Source organism: Aspergillus flavus, chromosome 8, assembly GCF_009017415.1.
Source record: "Aspergillus flavus chromosome 8, complete sequence".
In the NCBI taxonomy this organism is placed as follows: Eukaryota; Fungi; Ascomycota; class Eurotiomycetes; order Eurotiales; family Aspergillaceae; genus Aspergillus; species Aspergillus flavus.
The window spans coordinates 2,143,688-2,158,195 of NC_092403.1; the positions used below are offsets into that span (position 1 = coordinate 2,143,688).

Consider the following 14,508-nt stretch of genomic DNA (forward strand, 5'->3'; position numbering starts at 1 on the left):
ATCCACTACTATGTAGCTATTGCCCCACATGTGGAGGGTAACGACCTTCCTTTCAAGGCATAGAGTTGTCTTTTAGCGAGATAGCTACACACGGTTAAAGTCGGCCTGCCGTACAACAAGTGTGAATGTTGCATGTGCAGGAGAGTAGGTCACCAACTATTCTAGTAGTTATGATATATCCGCAAGTCAGCTCGCACTGGCAGTATAAGACGAGATTCACTTGGAGAGCAATCACGGGCAGATTATGATTAGGCTAAAGGAGGTGGTCCTCCTGTTCAAGTATGAATGCCGAGGTGGCCAACCGATTACCCGCTTAATCCAGCAAAGCGGGGAATAAAAGTACGTGAGAACACTACGATGATCATGAAGAGACCGTTAGGATAAAGATGAAGTCCGAATGAGTGCAGTTGTCAATCTAGCAGGTCTACCAAGGTTAGGCCGGCATTAGGCACGTACATAGACAGAAACACAAAGGTATGTTTTTCAGACTTCAATGGACAAATGAAGCAGAAGCGTGTCATTTCCACATTCGAGTCTTGTTCGAGGAAGCGCCTTAGCCCCTTCCCTTGATCTGAGCGGGAAGTTAAAGTTAGAAACGGATTTATGTAGGGCTAGTGGGGTTTCCGATTCGGGTCTAGATAGACGGAGCGAAGAAGATTAGTGATCTTGTCAGAAAGACCTGAAACCGCCGTCTTATAGCCATCGGATAGTTCTTAATCCGCCAACTGCCGAGTCAGAACCGAAAGTCTGCTCAGTGAGAGCTTCACCGGCAAGAGGGGGGTCCACTTTGTCTTATGAGGATCACTGCACACAACTCGATTCGTATTGTGAATTTTCTCCTGAGACCATGGATTCCATTGTACTTCCTTCGCTACGATGTGGCTTAGGAGCACAGGCATAGCTGCAATTCTAACGTGCAATTTGACACATTTGTGTATCGCTAGCAGCAGTAATCAGTATAACTGTAGGTATGGGTTCAGAAAAGGCCCTATAGCGACACTCTTTGGAGTTATCTGGACGAAATAATACAACCACCTCCTATGACATGTTACTGCGTCTAGCCGTAGGATATAATACATAATGGACTTTGTCCTATTGGCCAGACCTAAAGTACCTCGAGCTATGGCACGATTTAGGCTCTGTCCGAGCGGAAAATGGCTCCGTACCCGCCGTCTCAACGGAAACTTTGAGATAGCCTTGAGATCATAGAATCCTATATTATGACTAACGGTTTGCCTAATTTTAACCAGATTTAATCTCCGGTCTATCTATAAACAAAGGTCTGTCCATGGCTGACTCCTACCAGATGCACTGATCTCTGCGGGTGTCCTTCGACACATGAGCTCCTCTTGGCGCTTGATTGCCTCGGTAGTCATGGACTCATGAACAATGTAGTTATGGAGTATTGATGTTTTTGATGGTTGGCTAGTCCACAGACTCAAGCTGGACCCACTTGATCAGGGTCTCGAGGCACCGTGAGTTCTAAATGTTTCGAACTTGTGGGCCCTGTAACCGAGCGATTTCCTTTTCTAGTAATTGCGGGCTGAGTGAAACGACTCAATCTACCAATAATCGAGTTGAAAGGTATAAAACATGAGACAGCCACTTATCATAGGAAGAATAAGCGAGTTCGAGCGCTCAATGTGGAAAAGTTTGTACTAAGGTAGCTTTGCTATCTAGTCCCTGGACTACGGCAGAAAGTGGAGTCAGGGCAGATTGTATGCCGATGCTGAGCTGAAGTCTTGACTTGCTGAGGGTATCCACAGCACAACCCGTTGACAGACTTCTTTTAGTTAGTCTGTCCGATAATTGCCCGTTAACAGGCTGAATTGGCCTGGGTCAGGAGCCCAAGTTTCCACGGCATGGCATTATAATCGCCACTCGCGTTTGGATCCACGCCCTGGTAAAGATAGCATAGATTACAGGGGGTAATGGCCATGGTCTTGTCAACATTTGTGCGCACCATCTCCCCATGGCTGATACTCTTAGTCCAGGCCGGAGCGCTAAACTTGGCATTGTTGGACTGCGCAAAGGGGTTCGCCTCCGTGTCGGCAAGACTGGTCCAGGTACCAGAGAGACTCGTGGAAGTCCAGGAACGGAAGTATCTCGCACTGTCCCTGCCGATGGCCTCAACGAGAAGAAGGTACTCACCGTCGCCGGTGCTGTATACAATGGATACCTCAAATAAGGCATATGCATTCGTGCCTTGCAGCGCGATGACGGTATTTCCCATAGCGTTCGGAAAGCTCCCGAGAGAGGTCTGAGAGCGGGAGAGAAGACCATTATCGTCCGATGGAAAAAGATAGCAGTCGGACGAATCGCGAATCGTCCACATGTCAACCCAATTTCTGTTAGCTATGTTCTCCGAAATGATACTGGGCATGGTGTCGAAGAAATTCTTGGGCGCACTCCACCCATCAGGATTGCTGATGTCGGAGTTGGTGGAGTACGCAGCGTTACCATTTTGGTAGACAAGGCACCACACCACAGCTTGTGTGGCTCAAAGTAGAAGACCTAAGGAGTGGCGCGATAGCCTGTCCCGATGGGGCCTTGATCAAGGTAGTGGAATGTTGCCGAGTTGGCGTCATTGAAATCGGTAAAACTGAGGTAAACTAGGTGATAACCGGCTTCCTTGGCTGTGCTAGCAAAAACGTGGTAAACGCCACCGACTTCGACGATGGACGGGTCTTTGATTCCAGCAAGGTCGTAGTTATCGTTTTTTGGGCTAATAAGAGGACCACTCGAACTCCATTCGAAGCTCTTGGGCAGACTGGCCTTCGTCACGGAGTCTTTCCGAATACTAGCCGAAAGCACGTTGACAGCTGCGAGGCAGACTGAAATGACGGAAAGTCGAAGTGACAGCATTGTTTCACTTAGAAAGGTCTTAGAGAAGAAGAAGTACAAGTGAGATAGCAGGTGATCATTGAGTTTAGCATTCTTCTTTGAGTAGTAGCTTACGGCAAACGTGTATATTCTCCATCAATAACAGTCCTCAAGGAAACGGAGCTCTGCAGTAAAGGACGAGGGTATCAGGCTGAATCACGAAATCCTGGGTCGCTTCTGTCTGAGTTTAGGCAATAGGGGGGACTCTCTTCATGCATTATAGTGTGAAGGACGCCCAATGAAGTACGCTCTCAAGCAGTCGTTCAATTGGACAATATATCATTACTAAAAACACTTGCTTTACTCGCCTGGACTTTCCTTTCCGAAGTCCCCCGACACATGAAAATTTCATAGATTAGCTCCTTGATGTCCAGCTGGGTACATGCGCCATTTAACATCATTGTATGAGAAGGACGGGGACTGCGAATACCCTCTAGCAGCTATAATATACAATACAGAAACAACTCCCACCGTACGAGACGATGCAAGTATGGCACCGTTGTATTTCTCTGAAAAAGGAGAAAAAATAATCTTAAATGCCCGAAGCAAAAGCGTAAAGGCTGTGGGCTTGATGGTCCCGTGAGCCCAAATCTTCTCCAGACCTTGTCCGGCGTTGATTGGAATACCAGCACTCACTGCTCGAGTCTGACCATTTTTGACATATCAGGGGTAGCCCGATCACATGTATGCCTGAATACATGCTATGACACTCTGCTGCGAGAGTAGTGCTGCCCAGACAAACGGACTTTTGCCATTTCAAGGGTAAAGCAGGAATGAAAGTCATGCCACTAGAGCTGATACCTCAATAATCATCTGCATCCATAGATGCATGCCAAGTGGAGCTCTAACCGGTCAAGCAGGAAAGCGCCTGTAAGCTATTAGTCAATGTCTCCACAGCACCTATAGCACGAAATTGAATCAGCCAAGGTAAATCTCTAATACAACGTACTTGAATAATACCTGCTTTATTTCGGGCCCCTTTCTTCGTCCGGTTGACGCTCTCTACCGGTCAATCCAGCATTTGTATAGGTATCCGGCTGATTTCTTTCAATAATCTCTCCAGCAAGATCATACCGTCTCATCACATCTTCCAGTAGAGAGTCAACCTCATCCCTCGAGAACCTCCTGTTCCTGTACTGCAACATGGTCCTCTTCTGCTCAATATACTCCCGAACCCTCCTGAGCTCTAGCATATTTTTCCGGGGTCGCTGAGGAAGGCCCCTACCTTTGAGAAGAGCTATAAACCCAGCAATGACAGTGTTAATGGCGCCTAACACGGTTATTGCAATCAAATGTTGGCCCCCAAACGGTCCAAGAGCAGTTATGGTTGCCCCGACCATTACTTGCACAATCGCAAGTAAGTTGAAGAACGTGCTAACAAAACGGTACTGCCACCATTCGTGGGATTCTTCATGGACCAGCTTCTTGTACAGTTTATCTGTTGCATCTGTGAATGTTTGGTAACTTGGTGCTTCCTCTGTGGATAGGCCTGCGTGTGTCGGTTGTGAGCTAGGTGTGTTATTTGCATTCGACATATTGTAATTTGCTGAAACCAATGATAGATTGACGAAAGCAGGATGGTGTTTTTGTGCAGAAGGCTCGAGAGTCTCAGCGTCAAATCTTAGGCACCTATGAGTGGAGACAGCTACGCAACCTTTATAAGTCCTCTTCATATCGATATTCCCTCGGGAACAGGGGCTGCAAATGGCGATCGACTGACATATGCTACATGGTTTTACTGTCTTCATGCGATAAGAGAAACTTAGGACGGGATTGGCTTAGCGAACTTCCAGACCTACCGAGACCCTCCTGGGCTTGGGGTGCCCATGGTACGCTGAAGTCAATCCACAATAAGGTTATTTTATATCATACTTTTATCTTCAAGCCCCGCAGTGATCGGGAACCTAGGTATCTTGCTGATGTCAGACGTTTAGGCTCATATGATACATGAAACGGATGCTGCCAACTGTTGTACAGTTGCTATTGTTGCAAAGCCCTCTTCTGTTCTCTTCTCTTCTCTCCTTCTTCTTCCTTCATCTCTGTTTCTGGTGGGAAAAATGAAAGGGGGCCATAGCATTTGCGGAGCTTATCTGCGAAAAGCCAAGGATCGAAGATATCGAACGATCTACTAGGTCTAGCCGATTTAGGCCATGCATAATATGTTGTTTCGCCGGGCGACTGTCGACATAATGGCATCGCTCAACTCAGGATACGACTTCATGCGATGTGTCACCCGCAGCAGACTGATAAAATATTGGTTCAGTCTAACCCTAAGCCAAGCGCACCATTCAGCCCAGATTCACACTCATATGATCTCGTAAATGACAGCCCCTTCGTATCAATCGACATTCTACAGGATACTCAGCAGACTGATATGTAAAGATCAAACTAACATACAACACGTTGTAAAATGTTCCCAGGGATTTGCCCTACTGTGGTATATACTCACGCCATTATAAATCCATCTTGGGTATCCAATAAACGCCAATACTGAAATCAAATCTAAGAGGCATCATCCCCATTAACAGCAACTTTTGTACTCCCTCCCATTAACGCGAACTCATCCCCGAATCGCTTATTGTCCCATTCTCTGTCGCTCCTACCACCCGATTCATTCTTCGCGGCACTGGATATTCTATGCATCCTATAGTTTGCCGGTGGACCATCGGAATGATCTGTACTCCACGAGAAGGAACAGCATAGAGTCCGTAGCAGGGGTCGAAGAGTGGGTAAACAGGCGCAGATGATTCCGACACAGGGCTCGACGAAGGTCCAGGTTGCGGCTTCCATTACGGAGTCTATACGGTTGAGATATTAGTTGAGAATAAATGGATTCGAGGAATAAAGGAAACAGACATGACGTATCCATAGTTTCGAAGATATCGAGGGTAACAACTCGCATAATGCTCGCGACACAGACACTGGATTCATTAGCTTTCAACCTTCACCGATAAAATATACTAAAAGACGTACAATCCACCGAGAAGGAATATCCCCAGAATAGTCAGCTTCTGCGACAGCCGTAGTTGAAGTTGTAGAACCATCGGAATCGGTAAAGCGAGAATAACCACATCAATGAGTAGATTAGAGATCGCATTGCCGAAGAAAAATTGTTTCGGGTCGATACAAGTTCCTTCTAACGTCTTGTTCCAGTTCAAGGCAATCGGGCGACATTGAAGAAGGACGGTAATAAAGACCGCGAGACACCATGATACGACTAGACCGCCGGTGATGAGGCTCGCGATTCTGAAATTGCGAACGCTGAAGATCCGGCGGTAGAGTAGGAGGATTGAGATTTTGATCGAGGGGATGAGGAGGGTATATGAGATTTCGTTGGCGAAGAAACACTGCAATTGTCGTTAGACTTGAATCACAGTTGAACGCCCGCAGATACTCGCCTTTTGGAAGATGATCTTCTCCTGGATACTCAGTTCGTCCATGTGTTTTCCTAGCCCGCCATCTCGGGCCCCTATACACGATCAGCCATGTACAATCTCGTCGCAATATGGGAAACATACAAACAACAGCTTCTCCCAGCATGCTATAAGCAAGAATAATCGACACACAGATGACATAGTCATCCATTCCCAAAGTAGTTCTCATCCATCGCGCAACGATCCGAAAACCGACCACAATCGTGGACAGCGCAACGAGCACAGCACTGACCGTGATGTAGGTTTTCCCACGGTCATTAGCACCCATAATGGGACGAAAAAGCGTTTGCCAGAGGATGAATGCGTTGTTGTCGTCGCTGTATATACATAACCGTATTCGCCGGCCAAACGACGGCAAAATTTCGCAACCTCGTCGGACGTGAGCCAAGGTTTGCTTGATTGCTTGACGTACTATTTAAACCCACATGGACCCCGTACTCCGCTAGGATTGGTATGTGGGTAACATTTTAAGATAAGATTGAGTGTGAATTAGCTGTTTTTGAAGCTTGAAGGGTTTCACTTCACGTTTGTGTCGCTATTATCCAGGGGCTCGCGCCACCAGGGTTATGTGCATATGAACAGGGATTCGTATCAAAAGTGCCTTACTAGGAACTGTTAGCTACCAGGGGTCTTGGAAAACGAGTACTTTAAATGCCTAAAGAATTACATGTGCGTGCGAATGCCCAAGTATGAGGACTTGTTTCCGGCAGACCCGCCCGCAGGGATCTTCATCCTGGTGGCTCGATGTGCGCATACTTCGTACCATTAAGGTGGGATTTGTGCTTAGACTAGTGGTATTCCTCTGACGCTAGAGTCCTAGACTTGGCAGATTGTGCGGGATGGTTTATAAATGATTAATCTCAAATTCCGCGGCAACGGTTCACCCATCTCGAGCTGTGGGATCTACAAGAACGCAACGCTCCTAACATATAAGCTACTAGAAGAGAGAAATACTATCGGTGAGTACTATGAGAATGAGACATAAGGCATGGGTCTCTCTGGCGCACAATGGCATATGCTAACAATAGAAAATAGAACAGGCTATCGAACCAAATGCTTCAGGAGAAAAGCAGAAAGCAGTACACAGGAAATAGACTACCCCCAAAGTCTGGAACCGGTCAAACCAAACACGCAAGATTAATCAAATAAACTTCGATCCTGGCTCTGCAGGATCGGACGGAGTGGGTCGGGCACAGAACGAAATTGAAGCCTTCCCGATGCCGATTGGCCTGGGATGCCGTTGGTTACATCGGACCCATTCCTCACCCCCAAGCCGTTGTATCAACCCACGAAATGTCTCAAACTAAGCAGGATCTATTCGAACCTTGGGAGTAGACCCCGCCAACCCTTCTCGCATACCGTGTTCCATGCGGTTAGGCTACCTCCTAGTTCATTGGGATGCAATCTTTAGCACCAGCTTGGCAGTCTCTTCCGGCATGCTGAGGAACGGACTGTGGCTCGCTGGTAGCCTCTCGACGTCTATATCCACTCCCACCTTCCGCACGTTTCCGATCATCATCTCCTGAACCATGGGAATGAGGGCAGCATCTTGTTCGCACACAATGTATGTGGCGGGGATGCTGCGATACGCCTCGTTTGAGATCGGGTCGAACTGGGCGGATTTTGGGTGGACCACTAGCTTCTTGGCCCATGCAGCGGCTTCCTCAGCGGGAAGGTCGTTGAAAAAAAAGGTCGCTGGGTCAGGGACAGTCAACATCCCCTTTTCATCCTAGAAATGCTTATTAGCGAGTGCATATCAGTTAAGGTAAGCGACTACCTACATCGATTGTTATGAAAGGAGGCAATTGGCCGCCGAACATACCCGCGAGGCTGTTGCCACTAGGGGGTATAAAAGCAGTCATGTAGATCAGACGTTTGATCGCCAGTCCGTCTAGGGCATCAGTGCCAACAATTCCGCCATAGGAGTGCATGACCGCGACAACAGACTTCCCATCGTCAATGAGCGACTGTGCCGTCTGTCGGATGAGCGCCACGTCATCCGCCAATGTCTTCGTCGGGGGTACATCATTGTTGCAGGTTAGAAGGCGAGGACAGACTGCTTCGTAGCCCAAGTCTTCAAACGCCCTGCAGAACGGGGCATAAAATTCAGGGTGATGCCATGCCCCGTGAATGACAAGGATGGTAGGGCGAGTAGTAGTTGTAACAGTCATGTTGGTCCGCAAAAGTTTGTCTCAAACGTGGGACAGAGGTGGAAAGGTCCTGCATGTAAGTGTTATTCGGGGCCTTGAAGACTATTTTATCTCGGACAAATTGGTTCGTCGCAGCCAGATGAGACATCAGTGGAGTCTGTTGGTAGGGGATTCCGTCTGGCGGCCCTAAGTGTTCTAGCGGCCGCTAGGCGGAACACTTAGGGAGAATTTAGCTTTACTTAGGGAGAGTAATCATCAATTCAAGATCCAATCATAAAGAGGGCACCTTCCTGTTAACTTAATGTCCCTAATTGAAAGCCCCTCCTACAGCCTTTTTACTAAGCTACTACTAAGTTCGCCTAGTGATCTAGGACTCCGAGTCATGGAGATATTTGAGGACTTCAAACCCAGAAGCCTGGGTTATGGGCACTAGATATCCGATCCGCATGGACTTTGCAACAGTACTATCTATGTTTTCTTTTGATATCTCTCTTTACTACTAATAGTATAGATAACGTAAAATCGCTTATATACCCATGTCAAAACCAGGTTATACCTCGCTGAACTATACAACTAGTGTTGATCGAATGTTCAGAGCACAGATCAGTTGTTGAATAAGCCACCGAGCAGAAGTCAATGAGGAGATGCATATTGATCTACCGCAAATATGCCCACGCCACGGGTTAAATAGTGCTATCATCCGTTTCATTCTTGGATCTAATTTCTTTACCAGTTCTTCTATAGCCCATGGTAAGAGTCAACCGAAAACAGTGAGGTTCCTGAAACCATAAAATTTATTGAGTGAGATCGCCGGCGGACAAATTAGCATAAACTATCACTTAGAAGACGTAGGTTTAACACAGCTACAGGAAGTGACATAGAAAGCAGATACTCGTCTCGATCAGCCTCCAGGATTGTGGCGCTTGATGAAATCCTCCATACTGTGGGGAATGAGCTGACTGACGGTTTGTTTCTCCACTAGACTGTTTTTCAAGTACCGGTTTGACGGTGCCGGGATTTCCTTTCTATGAATAGAGGCGTATATATGTTTAAGTGTCAATAGTATGCGGTCGTATGAATAATAATAAGTCCTATCACTACTTCCCCATGGCGACGTGCCTGGAAATGCTGGAGAAAAACACATAGATTAATAATAGGCGATCTTATAGCTAACGGATTCTCCGCAAATTTCAAATCACAATAATCAAGACCGACAATCCCAAAATAAAAGCCACGAAATTAAATCCAAAGAAAATTAATGAATGAATATACAACTCGCCAGTCCCGCGAAGAGCCTATACAAGCAGGAACAAGCAGACAACCTCCACACAAAATCTAAGCAACAACAACAGTCTGATTGAGCAGGTCTAAATATGGCCATGCGCTCGCCTGTAAATCGACCAAGTTAGCTCCTTAATCTCATCGATGCGATCGTGGGAGGTTAGCGCTTACCCCGACAATTGCCACATGGGCGACGTTGATCTGTGCGTCTCCCTTGGCTATGGAGTCTGGGATCGTCACGGTGAAGTTCTGATAAGGAGGCGAGCTATCGTGGTACTCGGGCTTGAAGGGCCCGTTATAGAGCAGAGTGCCCAGTGTGTCTTTCGGAGCCATGCAGGGTCTTTCGGGGCAGGATGCCACGCCAATTGCGACACCCATCTCCTCGGAACCAGTTAAAGAGTTCTAATACGGCAGTTAGTCTCAGCTATAGCTGTGGGATGCTGGTCCATACTTACCGGGCGCTGAACCTGAACAACTAGATTCTCTCCTGCAGTGATCTCCTGGTCTTTCTTAGGAAGTCCAATGAAAGCATTCTGCGCCGAGACGGCGGCGGCAAGAAAAGCGATAAAGTAAGGGGCCTTCATGTTGTTGATACTGACTCAATGATAAAGAGTTATAGTGAAATTGAAAGATATTGAGCTGATGCTTGCGATTCTAGTCTTGACCTTACTTTTTGATGTTGGTTGAAGTCGAGACAGAGGGGGTTTTTATGCTGTTGAGAAATGGGATACAGGCCAATGTTAGGGGCACACCCACTGGACGATGGTGATTCGTTAAGTCTCTGCAAGTCTCAGAGCGGCGAGCGAAGCCACGATTGTGGTTGGCCTGAAGGACTCAGAATCCGAGGCAACCGAAGGTTGAAAATCCCCGACACTGCCGAGATCGCCTAATCTCGCCCCATGTTTGGTCAACCCCATGAAAAACATGCATATTGTCTGTAGGGCCTGATGCTAATAATACCTGCAGGAGCTGTCCTCTTTTCCTTCTACGTAGACTGGCGGTCAGACCCATTTCGCCTGTTGGGGTTTAGAATTATCTTTTGCGGTTTCGAACCTTGTTCGCGTGAGTCCCTTTGAATGTGGCCATTTGCGAAAGACTCGATCAATATCTGTATGACTTATGGGATTCTAAGCTACGAGACAGAGTATACGACGACTATAAATAGGTATCAAGAATGACAGGTCAGAAGAGATGTTGGGAGTTTGTTGGACAAGAGAAGGGACAGGTCTTTGTTTAAAGCTAAGGAAGCGGCAGGGTGCCTGAACTTGCCCTAACAAGTCACCCCACGGCAGACTGGGAAAGGTGATCAATAGTCATGCCAGAGATATCCTGCCATTATATTCTCCAAGCGTGTCATGTTGCTTAATTACGAGCTTAAAATAACAGTTCAGTCTCCATGGAGCGGCATCAACGAGATATGACGTCATACATCCATGTTACTCTAGGATTCACTCAGCAAATCAGCTCTTGACAGCGCAATGCACGAAGAATTACGCTAGAGGGATAGTCGGATGCTACTGGACTAATTATAAAGATCGAGACGTAGAGTAGGATTGTGGAGGACTAAGATCATCATTTCTATAGCAACATGCTACTCTCGTCATTTACTTGAAAGCATTCCACTAGCTAATCAACAACACATCAGTTGTGTGATGTCTAGCATGATCATTTTGTTCATGTAATAAAAACCTGATGGAGTGCTCTCTATCAGGCAACTCATGCCTGGAGGATTCTCAGTGTTGAAATAATGACTCGCTGCCTACGAATGCCGGATCGAACGATTTGTCTCAACTCTCAACTGTATTCAGTGTCTTAGTATCTGATCATCACCCCATACTGACGATACGCTTTCCCTCATGGGACACTTTAAGTGTTATTTATAGTGATCAAAGACAAAGCGAAACCGTAGCATCTCGTATTTCATCCCAGCCCGGATTAACCGCTGCCTAGACAAGTAGCTAGATATGTGACAGCGGTAACCACCCCGTGCATGGTATAAGGAAACAACCTGATCACGCCGCGGATGGAATGGGCGGTTCCAGCCCCTCTGAATATTACCTGTACATACTACATACACGCGACCGGCCTGAGGATTGTACAATTTTCACTGAGCAAGGCGGCAGCGTCCGCAAAATCGAGGTCGTTCCTTAAATGCAGTGTAACAGCTGCAGAGCTTACATACTCCGGAATCAGTGCACACTGCCGACCCACGAGCTTGTTCGTATTAGTATCTAACTGAAGGTTTGTGGCTGTGCATAACAGGGCTGGCAGTCTTTTCATACCCTACCACAGTAGCCACATAGTAGAGTAATCTCAGACGATGTCCGAGTAGAACTAAATACCGATGACCCACTTAGCCATCGTAGCCAACCATAGTCAATAGCTCTTTTATATCCACGCTAATTTTTGAGTCACCTACCTCATTAAGAATAGTGTTGTAGCGCCCTATTCCACATTGCTTGGGATTTCAATAAGTTCAGTCAATCAAGCCTTAGTGGGTTCCATGCTCTCAGGAACATCTAGAACGCGTCAGTGGTAAACTCTGTGGGTCTAACTAAGGAGACGAACGCTAAGCTTCGAGACACTTGCCAAAAGTGGCAATTAATTAGAGCACCCTGGAAAATTGGTACTGTCTAGCACACGACTTTCTTTGCAGTGTCCAGTAAACAGAAGTAGAGTTTAGAAAGGGAAGTCCTTTAAAACCACGGTTCCTGTATTTTGTCGTTGATCAACTCTCTGTTTCTTGCTGCTCCATCATCATTGAATTGTATTCGAGGAAAGCCGACTACCACACAATATATCTGACCGGTAGAAATGGCATATTAATTCTGCAACTTATCGTCTATGTTCCTTCCCTGGTGATCATATTCATCGCCTGTATGAGGCACGGTTTTTGCCGTTCTGCAGGCTGGGTTCTTATTCTGATATTTTGCCTCCTTTGCATTGCTGGGTCTATCTGTGAATTACACGCACGCAGCCATCCATCAAAAGATATCCTAATAGCGGTCGTCCTTGACTTCAATGACATATCACCACTCATCCTTGCCGCTTAGGATTGCTATCAAACTTGTAAGAGGTCGACAGGCCTTTCTTGCTTGCCCCTCTCTCTGTGAAGAAAAACTGAAATTTTGGAAAGGATAACACTGGCATATCCGTGAAGCATGTGCTTGATTCGAAAAGAAAAAGGACTTTTTCCCCCGAGGCGGAATAGCCAGCGATCTGCTAATAATAGCGGTATATTCCCATTGTAGTCAGACGTCATATCCAACTAGGCCATCAGGGGTTTGGAGTTGAAATAAAAGTTACCCTCGAGCTGAGCCTTTCCCGTCTAGCTCACATCGTCGTAAGCGCCTCCTCGTCTGATACTTACCACTCAAAATCCACGTCCCGTGTTGCGATTTACCTTCGCCCAGTGAAGGTTTAAGATGCATTCTTAGGCTACCGGGTCCCTACTACTAGGTCATCCAAGACCGTCCATGTTGAGGTGGTATAGTGGTGCCAGTACCCGTGTACAGATATATATAACGGTGTGCTCTCTTGCTGCTCCAAAGCTATTTATTTTCATGCCCATTCAACTAAAATGCCAATGGCACCAAAGTCGTGCCTTGTACACATTATCCTCAACATATATCTGCACTCCAAAATCTCAATTGGTGCTATCCATTTACCATTTTTACACTCATCCCAATAACAATTGCACCATAAGATGCACGATTAAAATCATGTCCGTACATAGACGGACTCGTTCGAATAAAACATAGTTAGGGGATACTGTACTCAACGAGGACGACGAATACTCACGAAAAATATATTCGAGACACGACAAGTTCGTCATGGCTATCATGCCTGTGGCCTTCAGTAGAACCTATAGATAGATACATGTGGTCCCAACACTAACAGCCACCCAGATCGTAGTCGAGAGCACTTGCAGCATCCAAGCAATAATGGAACACCAGCATGTCAATATCTCATTTCCGAGCAATTATTTGGTGTTGACGCCACACAAAAGTGGTTCTTCTTTAATACCAAGGAAAATCTTATGGACAAAATTGAGCACTTTTGAGCACGTGGTTACTTTATGTATGGCGCCAAACGATACACACCCCTTTTGGACTTCTCTTCCCGAAAAGAGCGCGTTGGGATGATAAATACCTGCACATATTTCATAGGGCAATAAATATCGCATGACTTCCAACGGTTTACTCAAAAACTTCGCAGAAGTTTCTAAAGCGGAGTTCCGAGCCATCGAAAGTGCTGAGCAAGGGAGGTGATCGCAGTCAATAGTTCCAACGAAGACGCCGATCTCTATGCCGATCTCTCTCCCCTTAATTCGAGTCTTAGATCGCGTTTTTGAGTCGTATTATCAGCAATACCCTTTCCCTGAGCGATTCCTTGGAACTTGACCGAGGAAATGGCGTGATGGATTATATCGTGGTGATTATACAGTCGGCTATTTCATCACGACGGAAATTGATCATACCCCATCGAATTGATACTAAATTAGCCACCTGGGTTCTGTGGCGATGAGGCGGGAGTGACCTTCTCCGTGAGACATCTGTGGGGCAAATCATCGGGGTTGTGAGACTAGCTCATTGACTAGCGAGATGGGGAAGCTTAGAATGATGAAAAGCCGTGTCGATCATCGCGTAACTCTCTAGCCGACATGGGGCTGCTTAAAGGGTCTCCGGCTTACTCCGGAGTAATGTGAGGGAAGAGTTGATATCATCTCGGATCCAACTGGGCTGCGATTGTGTCCTCTA

General features: G+C 46.6%; 6 protein-coding genes across 6 annotated transcripts; all 6 read right to left on the bottom strand.

Moving 5' to 3' along the window:
* Positions 1–1,160: 1,160 nt before the first annotated feature.
* Positions 1,161–2,865, bottom strand: F9C07_2224460 (glycosyl hydrolase family 62-domain-containing protein; the record flags this gene model as incomplete). Its single annotated transcript, XM_041287465.2, has 2 exons — positions 1,161–2,490; positions 2,625–2,865. 2 exons carry the CDS (start codon positions 2,863–2,865, stop codon positions 1,817–1,819), a joined length of 915 nt encoding a protein of 304 aa, XP_041151070.2. The 3' UTR covers positions 1,161–1,816.
* Positions 2,866–3,190: 325 nt separating this feature from the next.
* Positions 3,191–3,766, bottom strand: F9C07_2175069 (uncharacterized protein). Its single transcript, XM_071509370.1, has one exon. The coding sequence runs from the start codon at positions 3,665–3,667 to the stop codon at positions 3,416–3,418; it is 252 nt and encodes an 83-aa protein (XP_071367426.1). The 5' UTR covers positions 3,668–3,766; the 3' UTR covers positions 3,191–3,415.
* An 82-nt stretch (positions 3,767–3,848) lies between these two features.
* F9C07_13251 (uncharacterized protein) lies at positions 3,849–4,418 on the bottom strand (the record flags this gene model as incomplete). Its single annotated transcript, XM_041287464.1, has 1 exon — positions 3,849–4,418. The coding sequence occupies one exon, from the start codon at positions 4,416–4,418 to the stop codon at positions 3,849–3,851; it is 570 nt and encodes a 189-aa protein (XP_041151069.1).
* An 814-nt stretch (positions 4,419–5,232) lies between these two features.
* F9C07_1952248 (uncharacterized protein) lies at positions 5,233–7,146 on the bottom strand. Its single transcript, XM_071508522.1, has 5 exons — positions 6,402–7,146; positions 6,282–6,352; positions 5,857–6,230; positions 5,740–5,804; positions 5,233–5,681 (listed from the first exon to the last, which is right to left on the bottom strand). The coding sequence occupies exons 1-5, from the start codon at positions 6,583–6,585 to the stop codon at positions 5,386–5,388; spliced, it is 990 nt and encodes a 329-aa protein (XP_071367427.1). The 5' UTR covers positions 6,586–7,146; the 3' UTR covers positions 5,233–5,385.
* A 561-nt stretch (positions 7,147–7,707) lies between these two features.
* On the bottom strand, positions 7,708–8,488 carry F9C07_13248 (Alpha/beta hydrolase fold-1; the record flags this gene model as incomplete). The annotated part of the gene is made up of 2 exons (XM_041295217.1): positions 7,708–8,046; positions 8,099–8,488. The coding sequence occupies 2 exons, from the start codon at positions 8,486–8,488 to the stop codon at positions 7,708–7,710; spliced, it is 729 nt and encodes a 242-aa protein (XP_041151067.1).
* Positions 8,489–9,802: 1,314 nt separating this feature from the next.
* Positions 9,803–10,332, bottom strand: F9C07_13247 (uncharacterized protein; the record flags this gene model as incomplete). Its single annotated transcript, XM_041295216.1, has 3 exons — positions 9,803–9,856; positions 9,920–10,150; positions 10,204–10,332. 3 exons carry the CDS (start codon positions 10,330–10,332, stop codon positions 9,803–9,805), a joined length of 414 nt encoding a protein of 137 aa, XP_041151066.1.
* Positions 10,333–14,508: the final 4,176 nt, after the last annotated feature.

Excerpts from the sequence above, each read along its gene's own strand:
- F9C07_1952248 (XM_071508522.1), bottom strand. The coding sequence starts at position 6,585 with ATGGGTGCTAATGACCGTGGGAAAACCTACATCACGGTCAGTGCTGTG. Across the intron at positions 6,231-6,281 it reads AGAAGATCATCTTCCAAAAG|TGTTTCTTCGCCAACGAAAT; the intron begins GCGAGTATCTGC and ends CGACAATTGCAG. Across the intron at positions 5,805-5,856 it reads ATATTCCTTCTCGGTGGATT|TGTCTGTGTCGCGAGCATTA; the intron begins GTACGTCTTTTA and ends TAATGAATCCAG.
- F9C07_2175069 (XM_071509370.1), bottom strand. The coding sequence starts at position 3,667 with ATGACTTTCATTCCTGCTTTACCCTTGAAATGGCAAAAGTCCGTTTGT.